This window comes from Oryx dammah, unplaced genomic scaffold (assembly GCF_014754425.2).
Source record: "Oryx dammah isolate SB20612 unplaced genomic scaffold, SCBI_Odam_1.1 HiC_scaffold_10, whole genome shotgun sequence".
NCBI classification, from domain to species: domain Eukaryota; kingdom Metazoa; phylum Chordata; class Mammalia; order Artiodactyla; family Bovidae; genus Oryx; species Oryx dammah.
In genome coordinates this window covers 22,051,200-22,072,708 of record NW_024070194.1, presented here as the reverse complement: position 1 = coordinate 22,072,708, position 21,509 = coordinate 22,051,200, and the positions used below count along the sequence as shown (strand labels likewise).

The 21,509-nt window shown below is 44.6% G+C and overlaps 1 protein-coding gene across 4 annotated transcripts in view; it reads right to left on the bottom strand.

Moving 5' to 3' along the window:
* BCL2L1 (BCL2 like 1) overlaps window positions 1-7,641 on the bottom strand; it is a 53,122-nt gene extending 45,481 nt beyond the window's left edge. Inside the window, exons 1-2 of one of the 4 annotated variants that reach the window (XM_040247602.1) lie at window positions 7,527-7,641; window positions 5,328-6,003 (exon numbers count right to left, since the gene is read on the bottom strand). In XM_040247602.1, the coding sequence (XP_040103536.1) occupies window positions 5,328-5,891 (564 nt within the window). In that variant the 5' untranslated portion in view covers window positions 5,892-6,003; window positions 7,527-7,641. Of the gene's footprint in view, window positions 1-5,327; window positions 6,022-6,308; window positions 7,313-7,412 lie in introns of those variants that run through there. The other 3 variants (XM_040247603.1, XM_040247600.1, XM_040247601.1) reach the window with 3 other exon arrangements.
* Between the last annotated feature and the right edge of the window lie 13,868 nt (window positions 7,642-21,509).

The window sequence follows — 21,509 nt, the reverse complement described above, 5'->3', positions numbered from 1 at the left end:
CTTCCTAGGCACTCTTTTAAAACTGCAGCCTTGTCTCCTTTGCTAGGCATGTCTTGTACCTCAATGTATTTTATTTTCTTCATAGCACTTAGTCTCAACTGATATATGTTACATATGTATATAATTGCGGCTTCCCAGGTGGCTGAGAAGTAAAGAATCTGCCTGCCAATGCAGAGGATCTGGGTTGGATCCCTGGGTTAGGAAGACACCCTGGAGAAGGAAATGGCAACCCACTCCAGTATTCTTGCCTGGGAAATCCCACGGACAGAGGAGCCTGGAGGGTTACAGTCCACGGAGTCGCAAAGAGTTGGACACAGCTTAGAGACTAAACAATAACAATTACATGTTGTCTGTTTCTCCCCATTAGAATATGAGCTCCCGACATAGAAACGTAATTTTATTTAATGCTGTACCACTAGTGCCTAGGACAGCCTGACACACAATAGGAGCTCAATTAATACTATCTGAATCAATGATGAATAATTAGATAAAGGGCAATTCCCATTACTATTATTCTGGTTTGATAAGTGTCTGTTTCTTCAGAAATTTAGTGGGCTTCTCTTTCATTACATACCTGCTATGCCTAAGGCCTCTGCTCCATGCCAATTAAACAAGTATTGACAAGACGTGGAACTCTACTCTCAGGAAACTCTTAAACCTAATAGAGGTATGGTAGTGTTAGAAATGTCTTTATACTAATTTAAACTCTATCAATGTGATTAACCTATCCAAGTTCTCCTGTAATATACTAATAAAAAAAGCTTAGCCCCTCTTCCTGCAGATATTTGAAACCAGTGATCATGGTCTCCTGGGTCTTCTTGTCCCCAGGCTAAACAAAAAAACCCACTGGGACTGTCTGACTCAGATCTGCCAACTGGGAACAGGGAAGACAGACTGTCAGCCAGGGAGACAGAAGAGAAGCGGATCCAGGAGCAGACTGCCTCCTTCAAAGAAAAGAGGGAGTCCTTGGGGAGGACTCTACGGAATCAGGCTGGAGGTTGGGGGTGGGGACAGAGCCCTGCTAATTAAGGCAGTAGGAGATTATGTTTCTGTAGAAGAAGAGCTCACTGGGAATTACCCCTAAATCTATCCATGGTAAACCCAGACAAAATCATGGCTGCTGAAAGCAAGCCCTGTGATGGAAGGCTGAGGGCACCGGAAAAAACCAGGAAGGATGCTCAAGCCTGTAGCCTCAGGACAGATACCTGCTGGGGAAGGGACAACTAATAACTGCACCTTCCGGCAGCCCACACAAAAACCAAGAAAACCCTGCAGGTTCCACTGAAGGCCCCTGAAAAAAACCTGGGGTGATTTTCTACCAGAAGCTGAAGGGCTCTGTGGGGCTACTGCGGAAATCAATCCTAGGAAGCCTGGAAAACCCTGTGATGGTGATGGAGTTTTAAGGGCAACTTCAAATGTACCTCCAGAAGGACCGGGTGTTTTGACGGGGAGCCCCGGAGACACTTCTACCTCACTTTGGGACCTGAATGAGATTACTAAAAATTTCCACGTTTGGGGTTTCTAATGGGGTTTCCCCAAGAAAACCGCAGAATTGCCAACAGCTGCTGAGATCTGCAAAGGTCGCTGAGGTGCTTCAGCAAAGCATACATCAGTGCCAATGAAGGCAGAACAGTCAAGAAGAAACCTACAGAAACTAGAAGACCACAGAGCCATGCAGCCTGGGGAAAGGCCAAATGATGTTTTCTTCCCCCACCCCCCCAAAAACTGTTCAACAATGGTGTTTCCATCAAGCTAAGGGGTTTCCCAGGGACAGTGATCCCAAAATGGCCTGGCCCACCTGGGTCCTACCACCTAACTGTCCACATTCCCATTGGAAAGCCCCAGAAAGGGTGGGAGGGGGGCTCATGTTTGGGAATGCATGTACACCTGTGGTGGATTCATGTCAATCTATGCCAAAACCAATACAGAATTGTAAAGTAAAAATTAAAAATAAATAAATTAAAAAAAAAAAAAAAGAAAGAAAGCCCTAGAAACATTCAGTCTCTACTATTCTGGTGGAGTATCTCAAGGGCTGGCTTTGTGTCTCAAGCAACTCTGGGGGCAAAGTTCAGTTTTTGGAGGCAGGTAGCCCACTCATTAAAAGAAGTGCCTCCACCATACAATTAAGGCCCAGGAGAGCCTTTGTTCTACACCATTTACGAGAGTCAAGCTATGGCAGGTGGCTATCATTAGTTCATTTTACAGGTGGGAGAAATGAATGGACAAGAGAGACAAACAGGTTCAGCATCTTGCCAGGGGACTCTAGGCAGGCAGTGGTGTGGCTACATAGATGAGGAATTCCAGTCCGTGGGGTATCACCCACAATTAAGTAGACACACCTGGAGCAGGCCATCTTCTCCCTTTATGCACACAATTCTTACCTGTTGGGAGGGCCAGAGAAGGTTTTAACAAAAAATTAACAAGAAGCCCACTCTCACTGGGCAAAATCCTGATACTGCCTTGAGTTTTACCAGTGACAGAATCTAGAAGCTACATACATGCCTCTGGCAGCCTGCTACTGCCAACACAGGTGCTGCTCTTCCTGCAGTTCCTGAACAAGGCCAGCATCACAGACTCAAGTGAACACCTCCACAGGCATGTTCTGCTTGGCCCAACAGCATCTCTGGCTCACATGATTACTCCTAAGACAATGTGATATGCAGGGGAAGAGATTATAGGCTTTGGAATCAGGCCCACCTGGGGTAAATTCTCACTCAGTCACTTAACTGGCTGAGGAATACTTGGGGCCAGTCATTTAAGCTACCAGGAGCTTCACATATAAACTGAGAATAAACCTACCTACCTTAGAAAGTTATTGTGTGGAGTATATGAAATAGCATGTCATTGCCATGAGATGAAGTACCATATCTGGCTTATAGCCAATACCCAGCACATGCCTGCTTCACAGAAGATGCTCAGTGAATTTTGGCTGCATAAGTAAAAGACCTAATACAATGCCTCACGCATAAGATATACTCCGTAAAAGCACATTTCCTTTTCCTTTCCTGCCAGGATGCTAAATTTAGAGCATACCCGAGTGGAATGGTCCATAATTCTTACATTCATGGATCCCCCAGGCACAGCCTCCAGGAAGGTTATGAGATGCCACTGCAGCAGCCAGTGTGCAGCTCAAACAGAGCGGTCCCTGAGAGGAAGTGGGCGGGTACCTTCTACCCAAAGGATCCCAATGTCACATGTTCTCTATCTCCTGGCCTCGGGAAGAACACGTGCCCAGAAATGGTTCTGATATAACTGGCTCTTCTGCACACATCCCCTCTGTCCACCAAGAGGAAGTAACATATGGTATGCTGTTGGGCAAAGAGACAGCAGAAGATGGAATGTCAATCCAGTGGTGATCTAATGATCTTGCCCAGTGTTGCTGTGTCAAAGACCTCTTTCCACATGCAACATTGGGTGACTAACAACTCTCTGGTCCAGGTGGCCCTCTTAGACAACTGGCTGGCAGGCCAGGAACCTCTCCCACGTTGCCTTTTGTTAACAGTTGGCCACAACCCACATGGAATTAGGACCACCAGCCAGAGATAACAGTGAGGGGCAAATGGCCCAAGTCTCTACTTAGGCCTCAGTGGGTGTGTCAGAAACACTGGAATCCTGTCCCTTCTGTATTAAGTTAAACAAATATTTGCCCCTAAAGAAAATCAAAGCAGGAGGGAAAAAGAGAGGTCATCACACAAACCAACAGGAACTATTTAATCATTTATTCCCCCAGGGAGTTCATTTACTGAAAGGCTTTCAAGTTGGGTCAGTCTGAGCCAAAGAAAGCCCTCCACCTTTACCTCCCCAGCCCCACCCTGGTCATCTGACCTCTACTCTGCTCTTTACAAGAACTGGCAGTGGGAAGAGTTGATGAAGTTGCAAAGAAATGGGAAATAACACAGGGGGTGGTGTACCTGGAGGTCCCTTGCTCACTGGTAAACTGAAGTGGCTGCCACACCCTAGGCCCAGCCTCTGGATAATTGCATTCTTAACATTCCTGAGTCCATGGTGCGTGGCCCTTTCCACCTCAGCTCCTTCAATAGATGACTTATTTTCCACAGCCTGCTCAATTTTCTGAAGGACAGAATGAATACCTCTCTTAAGCCCTACACCTCCCTGAGGCAGGGAGATAAGCGAGGAGATATGACTGAGTTCACTGCAAAAGAGCAAAAGCTGCTGACAGTGACCACAGGTAAAGAATCCCTCCACACCAGCTCATCCTGACTTGGTGATATCAGGGCAAGGGAATTCTCTTCCCTGGCAAAGGAATGAGGCACGACTCAGGTTCAGAAAGTGTACCTGGATCTGACAATAACTACTAGAGCAAACTTCTGTCACTATGCTCACATCAGCTCCAAGATTTACAAGGACTGCAAGGCAAGAGGGTTGGCCACATTTTTTTAGTGGAAGAACCTGAGGCTCAAGGTAAACTGGCCTGTCCAAGGTCACACACCTAGTTAAGTGACATGGCTGGGACTCACATCCATGTCAGTCTGTTTCTTAAGTCTGTCACTGAATCTCAATGTCCCAAGGAGCCCCAAAGATCAGGTTCTTGCATTGCCAGCAAACAGTGCTCAGTGAAGAGGCCCCAGGGCCATGGCAGAAAAGTGACAAGCCTAACAGCTGGAGCTCCCCAACCAACCCAGGCAGTGAGGTACAAAGTCCTTGGGCTGATGCGTGACACAGCAAGCGCTCCGCAAACTGGCCAACCACACAGAAAAGTTGCAGACTTTACAGCCAATAAATATGGGGCATAGCACAAACACAACTGGCCCACTGGCGCAGCTTACAACCTAAAATCAGACAATCCTCAGCCATCCAAGCCAGAGGGATGCAAAGCCAGGCCATGCAAACTCTGAAATAAAGGGAACTTGATTTGGAGGAGGGAAGCCCAGGACAGGATTGACAGCTCAAGGGAGTAAGACTGAAGGGGCTGGTGGGTCACTGATATTCACTATCTTCTCCGGGCATTCCACTCATCACCCCTTAACGTCGTGAGCCATTATGTCAGGGTGAGGGGTAACCTGTTACCTTTGCATCCTCAAAGGTTTGGGGCCAAATAAACACACAGGCTATGTTCTCTTCTGCAGAGAAACTGGAACACAAGTATGACAGAGTAGGGTCATGAGGAAGACCAGAATGAAGCTGTCTGATCCTCACAGAACTAGGTCATCTGTATTTCAGAAGTTAACCTCTGTGATACAATGAGGCCAGTTATGTCTCCTTAACAAACAATAATAATCACCCAGCACAACAGACACAGGGGAAAGGTTGTTGGGGATCTGACCAGAAGCCAAGGAAAAGGAATACATAAGGGGCGTGGTTCTTACCCAGCCGCCGTTCTCCTGGATCCAAGGCTCTAGGTGGTCATTCAGGTAAGTGGCCATCCAAGTTGCGATCCGACTCACCAATACCTGCATCTCCTTGTCTACGCTTTCCACGCACAGTGCCCCACCGAAGGAGAAAAAGGCCACAATGCGACCCCAGTTCACCCCGTCCCGGAAGAGTTCATTCACTACCTGTTCAAAGCTCTGATATGCTGTCCCGGGGGTGATGTGGAGCTGGGACGTCAGGTCGCTGAATGCCCGTCGGTACCTCAGTTCAAACTCATCGCCTGCCTCCCTCAGGGCTTGCTTCACCGCTGCCATGGGGATCACTTCCCGGGCATCCAAGCTTCTGCTGTGGCCAGTGGCTCCATTCACCGCAGGGCTATCCGCCAAGTGCCAAGATGGGTTGCCATTGATGGCACTGGGGGTTTCCATATCTGATTCTGTCCCTTCTGGGGCCTCAGTTCTGTTCTCTTCCACATCACTAAACTGACTCCAGCTGTATCCTTTCTGGGAAAGCTTGTAAGAGAGAAAGTCAACCACCAGCTCCCGGTTGCTCTGAGACATTTTTATAATAAGGATGGGCTCCACCAGTCCATTGTCCAAAACACCTGCTCACTCACTGGGTCTGGTCTCTGCTTAGTGGTTCTCTTCGAAGATCCAAAGCCAAGACAAGGTTCTGAAGGGAGAGAAAGAGCTTCAGGGGGAAAAAAATGAATATGGAAGCCATTTACCTACAACATCCCATTCCCCACTCCAGGTACTTGAACTGGGTTCTTTGCCGCTCTTATGAAGATCTGGGTCTAGCTTCCCAGGTACTTCGATGAAGTCAATTTGAAAGCACCAGTGGGCTCTGAATCATCACACCGGCCTTTTTTTCCTCCCCTTTTATCCCAGCCACCCCCTTTTCTCTGAAATGTCTTCCTCGAAAAGTCACCCCCATGGGCAGTCTGCCCCCCACCCCCATAACCCCTCACCACCTACATTCAAATCCGTCTCAGGCGACGGCAGGCAGGTGCAGCCCCCGGAAGATCTTTTGTATCATAGGTGGGAGAGGAGGTGGCAGCGGGGATGCCGGTAAGTCAACCGGCCTCGCGGCGGCGGCTGGCAAAAAAAGCAGCTCCGGCTGAAGGGATCATGCGACCCGGCGGACTGAGAGCTCAGGAGGCGACACAGGAATTACGAAGCTCAAGAACCGGCCCCCTCGCTTGCTTCCTCCTCCATCGCCCCGATCGAGGAGCCGCGGCCTCCTGCCACCCGGGAGCCCAGCCCCCTCGCTCTTGCACGCCCCTTGGCTCTCCGCCTCCTACTGGGAGCTAGGAGAACTCTCTCGGAGGTGGCTGGTGTGAGGTTTAGTTTTTGTTTTTTTTTCTATTTCAGTATCAGCCCTGGGTGAGGCTTCCGAAGAAACCTTGAAGGGACTTCTCGATGGGGCTCAAGGTTTCGATGAGAAACAGAGGGAGGGGAACACTGCCTTGGATCTGCGGTCTGAGTTTGGAAAGGCCATCCCCGGGCCTTTCTGGGAGGCTGAAAGCCGGAGACCCCCCAGAAACGCCGCTGGCTTTCTTTGAATTCCCCAAAGGCCCTGGTCGTGGCGGTGGCGGTGGGGGATTGCCGGGTCCTCCATTCCCCGCACGGACACAATGGCCGCCGGCGCCCTGCACAAAGACGCGGCGAGGGTGAGGCGCCGAGCCTCTCCACCGGTCAGAGACAAGAGTCGAGGCCTGCTCGAGACCCCCCACAACTGAGACTACGTTTTCCTGGGGACAGGCCCAGGCCGGCTTCTTGGCACCCCCGGGAGGGCTTAGGGGCCCGGGGTTGCACCTCTCTAGAGCCCGGGGTGGGTGGGCTGCGGCCTCGCGGCTTCCTCCGCGCGCTAGGCCGGGTACCCGCCTGGCCACCGCCCCGTTGCTAGGCAACCGCTCTCCCTCAGGGGCGCCCCCTAGACCTTTCTGGGAGGTGGGGTCTCGCCCCCGGCGGCCCGCCCCGGCGTAGCCAATCAATGAGCTCAGGTAGCACGGAAGCAGAACGGCGAGGGCTCCCATTGGGCGCAGCGCCTGCCACGCACAGGGGAGGCGGCGCTCTCACCTGCGAGCCCCGCGAGCCGTGGGGGGCCACATACCCCCTTCATCGGCCAGGTCGTTTCCGGGCGCGAGTGCTCTTCGCGGCCAAGTTCCGCGCCGCGGACCGGGGCCGGCCTACCTGGCTGACGGCTCGCGCTCTCTCTTCCGAACGAGCCGGCCTCAGTTTCCCTGAAGAGACCGGGGGAACTTGCAAGCTCAGTCACTTCCGGTGCCGCGGCAGCGCGCGCGAGCCCGAGACGCAGAGGGAGTGCGCGCCTGGAGGACTGGCGTAAAGAACTGGGCAAGAGCGCCCCCTGGCGGTAGATCTGAGGATTCCGGACACACAAGGGAAAAATCGTTTACATTCACATTTCCATTCATTCCTTTGGTCAATTTACTCCACCGATCAGTTTGTATATCGAAAAAGCGTTGCCTTGTGGCTAAGAACCTAGTGTTTGGGATTCTAGTCTTGCCGATTTGGCAAGTTACTCAACTGCTGCGCGCATCAGTTATCCTTAACTCTAAAAAGAGTAAAAACCAGCCTCCCTCCTTGAGTTATTGTGGTGATTTTAGAGTTATCTGTGAAATCCATAGTCTTTGCTGCATAAATACATTCAGCAAATATTTATTGTTTGGGTTGCTGAAAATAGAGTTAGGAACAAGACAAGACATGACCCATGCTTTCATAGAGACTGAAACCCTTGAGATGGAGAGAGACAGTAAATAACAGAAAACAAGGTAATTTCAAATAGTGACTATGGCTCTGAAGAAAACAAATCAGGGCATTGTCATAAAGAGGGTGAAAGAATAGGTGGTCCATTAAAATGGATGCCCTCTCTGCCCAGTGAGGGAAACAGACATTTTTTTAAATTGTTTTTTTAATTGTTTGTATAGGGTGCCAGAGATGGCCTCTTTGAAGAAATGACATAGAACCCAAGACCAGAAGTGTAAGAATATGCCAACCTATTGAAAGTGTGTAGAGAACATCAATCTTAGCAGAGGAAATGGCTTGTACAACGTGTCCTGAGGCAGGAAGCTTCTGGCATGTCCCAGAAACTGAAGGAGAAGCACTGTGGCTGAGGGAGGGCAAATGCGGTGTGAGAGGATGTTGAGAAGTTGACCGTGGGAATGAGTTGGAATTCATTCTAAACATTGAAAAGTTTTATTTTGTGGTAATTTAGTTGATTAAAAATAGAATATTAAAAAGATACCAAAGAGCATAGAAAGTCCTCTTCCCACTCCTGCTTTCTAATCCCTGGTTCCCCTCACAGAGATCATCACAATTAATTAATTAATTTTTCTGCTGACTGTGTGACATGTGGGATCTTAGTTCCCCAACCAGGGGTTGAACCCATGCTCCACGCGATGGGAGCACAGAGTCAACTGCTGGACCATCAGGCAAGTCTCAGAGATCATCACTCTTAAGCCTTTCTTCTGTAGTCTTTCAGAGATGGTCACTGTATTCACAAGCAAATGTATATGTAAAAATGTTTTACACAACTGGTAACTTGCTATAAACACTTCTACATCTTGCTTTTTTTTGCTGAGCTCTATGGTTTCAGTTTACCCTGATTTTTTATTTTTAAAATATTTAATTGATTTACTATGTTGTGTTAATTTCAGATGTACAGCAAAGAAAAGCCAGTTATACATATATCCATTCTTTTTTGGATTCTTTTCCCATATAACTCTCCCTTGATTTTTTTAAATTAACACACAACTTCATAAAAATATGGCCTTCCCTGGTGACTCAGACGGTAAAGAATCCACCTGCAATGCAGAAGATCCAGGTTTGATTGCTGGGTTGGGAAGATTCCCTGGGGAAGGGAATGGCTACCGACTCCAATATTCTTGCCTGGAGAAGTCCATGGACAGTGGGCATGGGGTTGTAAAGAGTCGGACACGACTGAGTGACTAACACTTTATAAAGATATGCCGTAATTTAATTCCCCAGTCCCCTATTTAGGGACAATTAGGTAGTTTCCAGTCTTATTATAAATAAAGCTATAACTTGTTCATTGGTTATTTTGCATATGTGGGAGTTTATCTGTTAAGTAAATTCCTGGAAGTGGAATTGCCGGTAGCTGAGTATATGAATTTGTTTTTGTTTTGTTTTTATGGATATTGGCAACATGCTCTACACAGCAGCTGCACCAGTTTGTCCCCACCATTAAAGCATGAGACTGATCATTGCCTCACATCCTGAGCTACACAGTGTGTTATCAAATTTTTTTATCTTCGCCAATCTGATAGGTAAAAACTGAGAGGCACTTTTATTTTTCATTTATTTTTATTAAGAGTGAAGCTGAGCAGTTTTTCATATTTTTGGGGGGTGAGGTTTTGTTCTGATGAATTCTGTTCATTTTGTTCACCCTTTCTTTCAGTTGATCTTTCTGTTGAACTTTTTTCTCACTGATTTGTAGAATGTTTATCCTTTTTTTTCTCCCCTACATATAAGTTATCAATAGTTTCCCAATGTATTTATTACCATGAGAAAACTTTGCTTTCTATATAATTAAATGTATGAGTCTTTTCCTTTGTGGTTTCCAGGTTCTATGTCATTCTTATGAAGACTTTTTCCAGCTTGATACTATAAAAATAATTCTCTGTTTTCTTCTACTTGGTTTCATATTTTACATTTCAATCTTTGTTCCATCATAAATTCCCTTCAGTGTAAGATGTGAGGCAAGAATCGATAAATTTTTTTCCAAATAACTACCCAGTGACCCCAGTATCATTATCTTTTCCCAACTCACCTGAAATATCTCATTACCATCGTCTATATTCCCAAGTGTATTTGGGTCAATTTCTGAACTTTTCATTATGTTCCAGGGAAAGGTTTTAATCTGGCATGGGACATGATCTGATTTCCTTTATTAAAACTTGTGATGTCAGAATCATTTCAACGTGGAAACTTTTATTCTGAAGGTCTACAGTGGGCTTTGGGAGCCCAGCAGAGGGCAGAGTAGCTGAGGGGCATTTGAGGTGGAAGGCACTGCCTGAGCAGAGGTGTGGAGTGTTAACAAGAGGGTGCAGATGTGTCTTAGAAATAAACCAAGATGGCTGAGAGGAAGTGGCGGCAAAGGAAACGATGCAAATGTGTTTCCGAGGGTGCTGGACACTAAATAGGCACTGGGGGAGCCAGCCATCCTTTTTGAACAGAAAGGACATGAAGAGATTTATGTTTGGGGAAGATAGAGCATTTGGGGAAGGGAACTTTGCAAGATTTATTAAGATCCTTAAAAATGGTTCTGGAGGGACTTCGCTGGTGGTCCAGTAGTTAAGACTCCACACTTCTAATGTAGGGGGCGAGGGTTCAATACTTGGTCAGGGAACAAGGAGCTAAGATTCCCACATGCTGCATGACATGATCAAAAAAAAAAAAGACTGGAAAGATCATTGAAAAATAATTTTTGATTGGAATTGAATTTAAGAACAAACATGAAGTGCAACCAAAGTTTATCTGTGGAAATGTTTATACAAGGTTATTTATAACATAGGATTGAAAAAACTGAGAAGTTCAGTAAAAAGAGTGATGCTTTAAATAGATTAAATTCACACCATACTTAATGATGTGGAAAAATATTCAAACCATAGAAGTTTCAAAAAAGGTTACAAAGCTATTCTGAGAATTATTCTAATTTATTTAAAAATGTACATTACATGCAACATATAGTAGAAAAGATTATACCAGGATGCAAAAAGGTGGTTATTGCTACATAGTCAAATTATGGATGATTTGATTTTCTTTTTGATACTTCTTGTATTATCTAAACATGACTGTATTTTGTAAAGTTAGGAAATATTGTTTATAAAAACATGTTTGCTGAGATTTAGATGATGAGATGTTTATGGTATGATGTTAAATGAAGATAAAGATACACAAAATTAGATTTGTGACATCTCAACTCTAAATACCATGCATAAGAAAAAAGGCTGGGAAGTCAATATGATAAAGACAAAATAAAAATGGAGAAAGCCCTTGTGCAGATGCTGAAGAGGAACAGAAACGAGTGGCCGATAAACCACAGAGACCGAGGTAGATGCCCAACCCCACTAGTTATAAGGGAAAATGCAGGTGAAAACCTCAGTGAGATTCCATTTCACATTCATCAGATTGGCAAATCTGAAATTCCATCAGATTGGCAAATGAGAAAATCTGTCCTTTTTTTTGGTTGATGATTGTTCTTATTTTTGGTGTTTTCATGAGAGTCAGTGAGCTCAAGTCCTTCTACTCTGCCATCTTGGTTCCTCCCTCCAGATTATTTTAATGATGTCCTAAATTTTGGTAAATATCTTGCCTTTGACTGACTTCTAGAGCTCCTTTCAATCGACTCTCAGAAAGCAAACCATCAATCCAGTGCAGGAACTGGAGGGAATGGTGCTGCCTGCTTACCAGCATCTCCCTCACCTTGGCAGAGGAAAATTGGATAAAATCAAGTATGGTTCAAGAATATGGAATAGGGACTTCCCTGGTGGTCCAGTGGTAAAGAATCCACCTGCCAATGCAGGGGACATTGGTCTGATCCCTGGTCTGGGAAGATTCCACATGCCATGGGGCAGCTATGCCTGTGTGCCACAGCTAATGAAGGCAGTGCGCCTAGAACCTGTATTCTGCAACAAGAGAAGCCACCACAATGAGAAGCCCATGCACCTCTACTAGAGAGTAGCCCCTGCTCGCTGCAACTAGAGAAAAGCTGTACAGCAACAAAGACCCAGCACAGTCAAAAATAAATAAAAAAGTAATCTAAAAAAAAAGAATACAGAATAACTTTGGAAAAAAAATTATTGTTACAGAGTAGAATTGAAGATGCCCACAACCTATGACCCAGCAATTCTATTTTTTTATATATGTTCTAAAATAACTCTTAACACATGTGTGACATGCAGGTATAAGGATGTTTCTAGCAGTACTACTTGTTATAGCAAAAATATGGAAACTATCCAGTTGTTCATTATAGCAGACAATTAACCAAGTAGTTGTATGTTTATGGGCTTCCCAGGTGGCGCTAGTGGTAAAGAACTTGCCTGTCAGTGCAGGAGACACAAGAGATGCATGCTGCTGCTGCTGCTGCTAAGTCGCTTCAGTCGTGTCCGACTCTGTGCGACCCCATAGATGGCAGCCCACCAGGCTCCCCCGTCCCTGGGATTCTCCAGGCAAGAACACTGGAGTGAGTTGCCATTTCCTTCTCCAATGCATGAAAGTGAAAAGTAAAAGTGAAGTAGCTCAGTCGTGTCTGACTCTTAGCAAATCCATGGACTGCAGCCCACCAGGCTCCTCCATCCATGGGATTTTCCAGGCAAGAGTACTGGAGTGGGGTGCCATTGCCTTCTCTGAAGAGATGCGTAAGCATATATAATTTTTGTAATTTAGAAAGTTTTTTTTTTTTAATAGAAAAAGTCTCCAATATTAAAGTACCTTGACCTAGGCCAGGGTCCACTGCAAATGCACGGGATGGAATTTCAAGTGATTTCCCTTTTCCAACTTCAAGAAGAATACAAAAGTGACAGTGAAGTGAAAGTCACTCAGTTTTGTCCAACTCTTTGAGACCTCATAGACTATCCAGGCCAGAATATTGGAGTGGGTAGCCTTTCCCTTCTTCAGGGGATCTTCTCAACTCAGGGATCAAACCTAGGTCTCCCACATCACAGGCAGATTCTTTACCAGCTGAGCCACAAGAGAAGTGAAGAATACAAAGGCACCACTCATTTTCCTCTGTCTCTGAATTTGCCTAGTCTGGAAATTTCATATGGATGGAATTATACAGTATTTGTCCTTTTGAGTCTGGCTTCTTTTATTTAGTATAATGTTTCCGGTTCATCTATTTTGTTGTATATATCAGTATTTTATTCCTTTTATTAAAGAATACTATGCCACTGTATGGATTTACCACATTTTATTTATCCATTCATCAGTTGGTGGATGCTTGGTTGTTTCCTGTAGTTCATTGCTTTTAATTACTGTGTGCTAATTTAATTGCTGTGTGCCAAGGTGTCATCCCTTGTGGCTCAGATGGTAAATCCCCATGCAACTTGGGAGATCCGGGTTCGATCCCTGTGTAGGGAAGTTCCCCTTGAGAAAGGAATGGCTACCCACTCCAGTATTCTCGATTGGAAAATTCCATGGACAGAGGAGACTGATGGGCTACAGTCTGGGAATGCGAACAGTCAGTGACTAACACACGAAGTGTCTTCATGGATCACAGCCTTGTAACTTGAAGTTATATTCCATGGTGTGCAGGGCCACCCAAGATGGGCTGACTCAATAGACATGAATTTGAGCAAATTCCGGGAGATAGTGGAGGATAGAGGAGCCTGGTGGGCTACAGTCCATGGGATTGAAAAGAGTCAGACACAACTTAGCAGCTGAACAATAACAACGAGGTGTCTGTAATTCTTCCTCCAGAATGGATTCCACATCAGCCAGGAAGAGACCAGGACACCCACAGAGCTCCCTGTGTTTGGTTGAATGGGAACTGTAGAAGACAGATCCTTCTGATGACTGTCACCAATGGCTCATACTTGCAAACTTCTCCAGGGGGTGTCACTGGGTGATCACAACCACCTCGCCTAGAGGTGTCTGAGGGTTATGCCGCCACCTAGAGCCAATGACCAGCTGTTGTCTATTCTCCATGAGGTAGGCGGTCTCCACTGAGCTAAAGGCAGGTCCAGATTTCTGGAATGGTGACCACCGGTTGGGATGGTGGAGGGAGTGACAGACATGGAATGAAGAAAATTTGGAAGGGGTAGGAGTAAAAAGTTGGGTCTTTCCTTCTCACTTTTTAAATACAGAGCTTGGCTTCCTACACTTTTCCTTTGAAGACATCTTTCCTCTTCTATTATAAGAAATAATAAACTCAAATTATAAGAAATAATAGAGACCTATTATGACAACTAATAATACATGGATATATTCTTTTTAAAAAATTAAAGATAAATCTCCAGTTATTGTTTCTATCCATGTGTCCTGTTTAGTTCCTTCCGTCTGAAGTTCCCACTCTCTGAGTCTCAATTTCCTCAACCTATAAAATGGAAATACAACATTACTTACATTACAGGGTTAGTGTTAGGATGAAATGAGTTATGTGCAAAGTACTTCAAAGAGTGCCTGGTAAGTGCCAGGTAAGTGCTAGCTGTTATTACTTCTTCACACCTGTGGGAAAAGTGTTACACTGTTTTGCATATTAAAAAATATATATAATGATCAATTATACTTCAGTAAAAAAATACTTAAGGTCCAGAAAAAAAAACCACATAATGGTTTCATAATGAAAAAAAAAACCCACGTTCAGCACTTTGTGTTTTAACTCAATAATGTGCTTCAAAGATACCTCCCTATCAGTCCAGATCTATCGAACTCTTTTTGAACTGATGCTTAGTGTTCCATCCTATAGACAGTTTACTGAAATAGCCCCCCTACTAATGGACAGTTAGGGGTTTTCCAATTTCTCATAACTACAATGCAACAGCGTACTAATTGATATCCCTATTTCCACTCTCGTTCCCCATCCCCTTGTTTTCAGCATAGCAGCCAGAGTTATCCCATTTGAAGCAGAGAGTAAATCAATGCTCAAAACCCTCCCAGGACTCCCACCTTATTCCGAGTAAAAGTGAATTTCCTTACTAAGGCCCACTTGATCTGCATCCTGCCTGGGATTATCTCTGGCCTCATTTCCTGAAACTCTCCTCCTTTCTGTTTGATCCAGCCACCCTGTGTGTGTGATAGTCCCTTAATCCTGTCCAACTCTTTTCGACCCATGGACTATAACCTGCCAGGCTCCTCTGTCCATGGAATTCTCCAGGCAAGAATACTGGAGTGGATTGCCATTTCCTTCGCCACCAACCACCCTGACTTCCTAGCTATTTCTAAAACATTCCTCTCTGCTCCTGCCTTTGCACTGGCTGATCCTTCTGCCTAGAACACTCTTCCTTAAGATATCTGCACAACTTACTCCTTCTTCAGGTCTTCATCCAAATGTCCCTGAACCACCCCATTTATATTTCTCTCTTACATGGATAAGGCCAAAAGAGTCATGACTGAAATCGAGCCAACCAGATGTATCTGTGTTTCTTTCAGGTCTAAAATTTTACTTCGGTGATTTCAGACCTTGATGTCTCTTATTCATAAATAATGGGAACTTGAGACCCATCATACCATATTAGTGGATGCAGAAGGACTCTCTGGGGCCAGGCTTACCTCTTGTTAATTTGGGAGGACTTGGAAAGTTCTTGCACCCAGCCTTCTGGCATTGGTTCATTCATTCACTGAACACTTTCTGCCTGGTAGGCCCTGAACACAGCACAGCTTTGATGCCCCTTCTCTTCTAATATAAAACAAGCATATTTACCTTCCCTGCCCATGGCCCTGCATGTACCTGGAGGTCGGTGAACAGCCAAAGCCTAGGCAGGCCCTGTCCTCCCTTTGTCTCTGTCCAGCCCTCTGTTTCTCCTCTTCTTTTCATCCACCCTTAAGGGCCTGGTGAGCAGATAGCTTTGCATTTATCACCTATTATGAGATATCATTTACTTATTTATTTACCTTGTTTAGTGTCTGTCTTCTCCACTAGTATGTCAGCTCCCTGAAGACAGAGATTTTTGTCTGTCTTTTCACTACTACATCCCCTCACTTAGCACAGTGACTGACACATAGTAGGCGCTCAGTAAATGTTGCAGTGACTGTGTCTTCATGTGAAAGTTGATAAGTGTGTCTCTTTGAACTAAATCTAGAAATAGAAGTTCTAGGTTGCAGGGCACACATGTTTGACATTTTAAATAGATGTTGCCAAGTTGCCCTTTAAAACAGCTGAACCCATCCATTCCCCATCTTCTGAGTTACCTTGTAAATTATTGATACCATCACACTTTTAATTTTGGTCAGTCTGATGGGTGGACAATACTTCTTTGTTTCATTAAGCTTAAAATTAAATTTCAGCATTACTGCTGAGACCAAGCATCTTTTCATGTCTTAATGACCAGTTTTCTTACTTCTTCTACGAAATGAAATGCCTTCCCTCCCACTCCCACCCCCACTGAGCTTTTGTCCTCTTATCACTGATTCTTAGGAGGGTTTTTCTGTTGTTTACATTTTGTTAGATGTCTGGGAAATATTTGATTTTTTAAAATAATGTTATTATTTATGGCTGTGTTGGGTCTTCATTGCTACTCTCTGGTTGTGGTGCAAGGGCTTCTCACTGTGGTGGCTTCTCTGGTTGCAAAACAGGGGGTTTAGAACTCATGAGCTCAGTGGGGTTTAGTTGCCTTGAGGCATGTGGGATCTTAGTTCCTGGACCAGGAATTGAACCGGTGTCCTGTACACTGGCAGGTGGATTCTTAACCACTGGACCAGGAGGGAAGTCCCTGTGTGTTTTTCTTTTGTCAAACAGAATTTTAAAGTTTTGATTTGGTCAGTCTTTTCCTTTATGTCTTAGTTTTTTTTCTTTTACTTTAAAATTTCCTATATGATGTCAATTTTTTTTAGCTGTAAAAAATTTAATTATTTTATATCTTTGGGGTTTTAGTTCATCTGAAATTTGTTTTTGTAAATAGTATCGGATAAAAATCTAACGTAATATTTTCCCCAAATGAAAAGTAAATATCCCCAATCCATTATTTGTTCCATCTGATTTGAAATTCTACTCAGCATTTACTAAATTCTGATATCCATGGGTCTGTGTCTGCACTCTTAAATTCTTCTACTGACCTTTTGTTGTTGTTAAAAAAAAATTCTATGCCAGTATCCTACTTTAAAAAGTTGTGGAAATTTTCAAATGCATATATGTTTGAATATGTATATACATGAGCTTCCCAGGTGGTGCTAGTGGTAAAGAACTCTCCCACCAATGCAGGAGACATAAGAGATGCAACTTTGACCCCTGGGTCAGGAAGATCCCCTGGAAGAGGGCATGGTAACCCACTCCAGTGTTCTTAACTTGGAAATTCCCATGGACAGAGGGGCCTGGTGGGCTATATAGTCCATTGGGTTGCAAAGAATCAGGCACGAAGTGACTTAGCACTCATGTATGCATGTACATATGTATCATGAACCTGTCAGTCAGGTTTTTAAAAAATGTTTTACTTATTTATTTGGCTGTACTAGGTCTTAGCTGGGGCAAATGGGATCTTTGATCTTCATTGCTGCATGTGGCATCTTTAATTGTGGCATGTGGGATCTAGTTCCCTTACCGAGGATTGAACCGGGGTCCCTGCATTGGGAGCATGGAGTCCTCAGCCACTGGACCACTAGGGAAAACCTCCTGTTACTCAGTTTTAACAATTATCAATTTGTGGCTAACCTTGTTTCAGCTATACTCCCATCTTCTCTTCTTGGCATACTCCAGATTATTTTGAAGGAAATTCTAGAGTTATTTCATCCTCACCATTTCTATATGTATCTCTAGAAATAAGCAATATTGAAAAACAAAAACAAACCAAAAAACTCTACTCTTGCTGTATTTTGCTTGTTTTTTTTTTCTGTTTATTTTTTGAAAAAACTAGATCTTTTGTCTTTTTGTTGTCCAGCTGTCCCAACTGGATTTTGCTGATTGTTTCCTCATGGAATCAATTAATGATACTTTAAAAATTATAATTTTGTAATATGTTAATATTTATGAGATCTGGTATGGCAATTTCCCCTATTATTTTTCAAAATTAAGATGCCAATTCTTCTATTTTTTTCTTCCATGTGAATTTTAAAGTCAATTTGGCAAATTCCATGACAGACATGTATTGAATTTTCATTAGAATTGCATTTAACTTTTAATATGGAGAATTTACAGTGTTAGATCTCACCATTCATTAATAAGGTATATGAAAGCATGAGTCACCCAGTTGTATCTGACTCTTTGCGACCCCATGGACTGTAGCCCACCAGGCTCCTCTGTTCATGGAATTCTCCAGGCAAGAGTACTGGAGTAGGCAGACATTCCATTTTCCAGGGGATCTTTCCGACTCAGTGATCGAACCCAGGTCTCCTGTAATGCAGGCAGATTCTTTACAGCCTGAGTCACCAGGGACACCCAAGCCTTACTTAATTATTTTTATAGTTATTCATTGCCGGAGAAGGCAATGGCACCCCACTCCAGTACTCTTGCCTGGAAAATCCCATGGATGGAGGAGCCTGGAAGGCTGCAATTCATGGGGTCGCTGAGGGTCGGACATGACTGAGTGACTTCAATTTCACTTTTCACTTTCATGGATTGGAGAAGGAAATGGCAACCCACTCCAGTGTTCTTGCCTGGAGAATCCCAGGGACGGGGGAGCCTGGTGGGCTGCCATCTCTGGGGTCTCACAGAGTCGGACATGACTGAAGTGACTTGGCATTCAACAAAGTTTCAGTTTTAAAATTTCCTGTAAAAGTTTTAGGCTTATTTGTTAAAACTTTTGTAGCTTTTTTTATTATGAACACTTAAATTTTGTGTATTTTTACTAAGCATAATTTACATATAGTAAAATACACAAATCTTAAAGGTACACCTTACCAAATTTTACCTATTATACATCAGTGTAATCATCAGATCCAGATTTGGAACATCTATATCACTCCAGAAAGTTCCTCAGATTTGTGTCCTTTTAAAGAAAAAGTTAGTTTATCCCCATTCCAAACTGAAGATTATACAAAATCCAATATATTTAAAAAACATATTTTAAAAAAAGAAATTTCTCAGGTTGAGAAGAGGACGTCCCCGCCCCCACCAGCCCCCTTCCCTACTTGTGCGGAACCCTGAGGGGTGTTGGAGGCCAAGTTTGACAATCCATTCTTTTCCACAACCCCCTCAAAACATATTTTTAAAAATATGTGTTTACATTCACATGCGTATTTTGTGGGTGCATGGAATTCTAGACCCAAGCTATCCAATACGATATTTAAATGCAAATTAGTTAAGCTTAAATAAAATTAAATGTTCCCTTCTGCAGTTGCCTTTTCCACATTTTGAATGTTCAGTAGCCATGTGGTGTCACTGTGTTGGACCACACAGGCTAAAAGAGTTCCATTACCACAGAAAGTTCTATGGGGCAGCACTGATCCAGAGAGTTTATTAGCTTCTTAAAAGCATCCATCACCAGAAAATGTAGACACTAGGTCAAGTCAGTGAAACTTTTCTTTATGGAGCCAGAAATTTCTTTGGAGAGCCCAAAACTCATTGTTGTGACAGAGTCTATGGTCTGCCATGAGTAACCTTTTTGCTCCAAAAATCCAACCCTGCTGCTGCTACTGCTGCTAAGTCACTTCAGTCGTGTCCGACTCTGTGTGACCTCATAGACAGCAGCCCACCAGGCTCCCCGGTCCCTGGGATTCTCCAGGCAAGAACACTGGAGTGGGTTGCCATTTCCTTCTCCAATGCATGAAAGTGAAAAGTGAAAGGGAAGTCGCTCAGTCGTGTCTGACTCTTCGTGACCCCATGGACTGCAGCCCACCAGGTTTCTCCGTCCATGGGATTTTCCAGGCAAGAGTACTGGAGTGGGGTGCCATCGCCTTCTCCAAAAATCCAACCCTAAAAGCTGTTAAAATATATCCAGATTTTATGCTTTAGTGACCATCTCCTCCCTCTTTTCTTAGAGACATCTGAATTCTAATAATATTTGCCATGAGAAAGGTGCTCTTGGCGCCCCAGAGCCTCTGTGCTCAGTGTGATGCACAGTGTGAAGTGGGAAGGCGTTGCAGTGACATTGTGCTTTAGTGTGTGGTCGTTCTAGGTGCGGGAGGCGCTCCTGGAAAACGCACCGGGGCTCTTGTTGCAGATGGAGAATATCGAGGAGGGCACAGATAACTTTAAGGAGAAGTAACACGCTGCAACAGAGTGGACCATCCCTCCGCATCTAGGATTCCTGGGCCACTCGGGTAACACGGTGCCAGAATCTGCAGCAGGCATCTCAGCCTCACAGAATGCTGGGTGGAATTACAGGGGTCTGAGAAGGGGACGGCAGAGGATGAGATGGCTGGATGGCATCACGGACTCGATGGACGTGAGTTTGAGTGAACTCCGGGAGTTGGTGATGGACAGGAAGGCCTGGCATGCTGCGATTCATGGGGTCGCAAAGAGTTGGACACGACTGAGCGACTGAACTGAACTGAACTGGGAGAATCCAGAGCCAAGACCATCCGGCTCAAACCCTTCTTGTCAAAACAAATAGGTCCCGAGGCCTGAGATTTCGTCAGTGTCACTTGGTTTAGAGCAGGGGTCTCAAAACTCAGTGGGCATCAGTATCACCTGAGGGGCTGATAGGAAACACAGATTGCTGTGCCCACTCTGACTTTCTGATTCAATAAGTCTCACATGGGACCTAAAATTTACATTTCAAGTTTCCAACTATACTGATCATCTAGTTCTTTGAGAACTACTGGTTTGTATGAGAATTGCCTGGGCACTTGAAAGTGCCACAGACTAATTAAAACAAAATCCCGAGGGGCATGTGTGTGGGGTGAAGGCTGATCTTTTTGTTCTTGTTGCTGCTATTACCTCCTAAGTGATTATTGATGATAAATAGGACTAGATGTTCTTAATGCAAATCCCATCTTCTCCACTCAAAAAAAAAAAAAAAAGAAGTTTACTCAACTTCTTTAGGCCTTTGTTTTCTCTTCTACAATATGAGAGTAATACAACCAAGGATGTTGGTGGAATTAAAGGAGAAAAGAACAATCCTCTAAAAACCTTGGCTTCAGGCACTAACATCCGGGGGTGGATTTGGATGAAAAGTTTGAGAGACTCCACAGTTGGCAAAGAATCTAAGGGCCAGCCTCTGTTGCATTGCTGGGTGCGTGCTAAGTCGCTTCAGTCGTGTCCCACTCTTTGACGTTAGCCCGCCAGGCTCCTCTGTCCATGGGATTCTCCAGCAAGCCCTCTTCAAGAGGATCTTCCCAACCCAGAGGTCGAACCAGAATCTCTTCTGTCTCCTACATCGGCAGGCGGATTTTTAACCACCTATCCCAAATAGTTTGTAGCGGAGCATTCTGGGCTTTGTAGTAACTTCCTTCGTCGAGTTGTTGCAACCGGCTCTCGCAATTACACTACATTTCCCAGAAGCCTTCGGGGCCGGTTGTTTGCTTGTCCCCCACCCTGACTTCCGGCGTCGACAGGATCTAAGGGGCCAATCGGAAGGCTGGAATTGCCGGTTCCCGGCACGC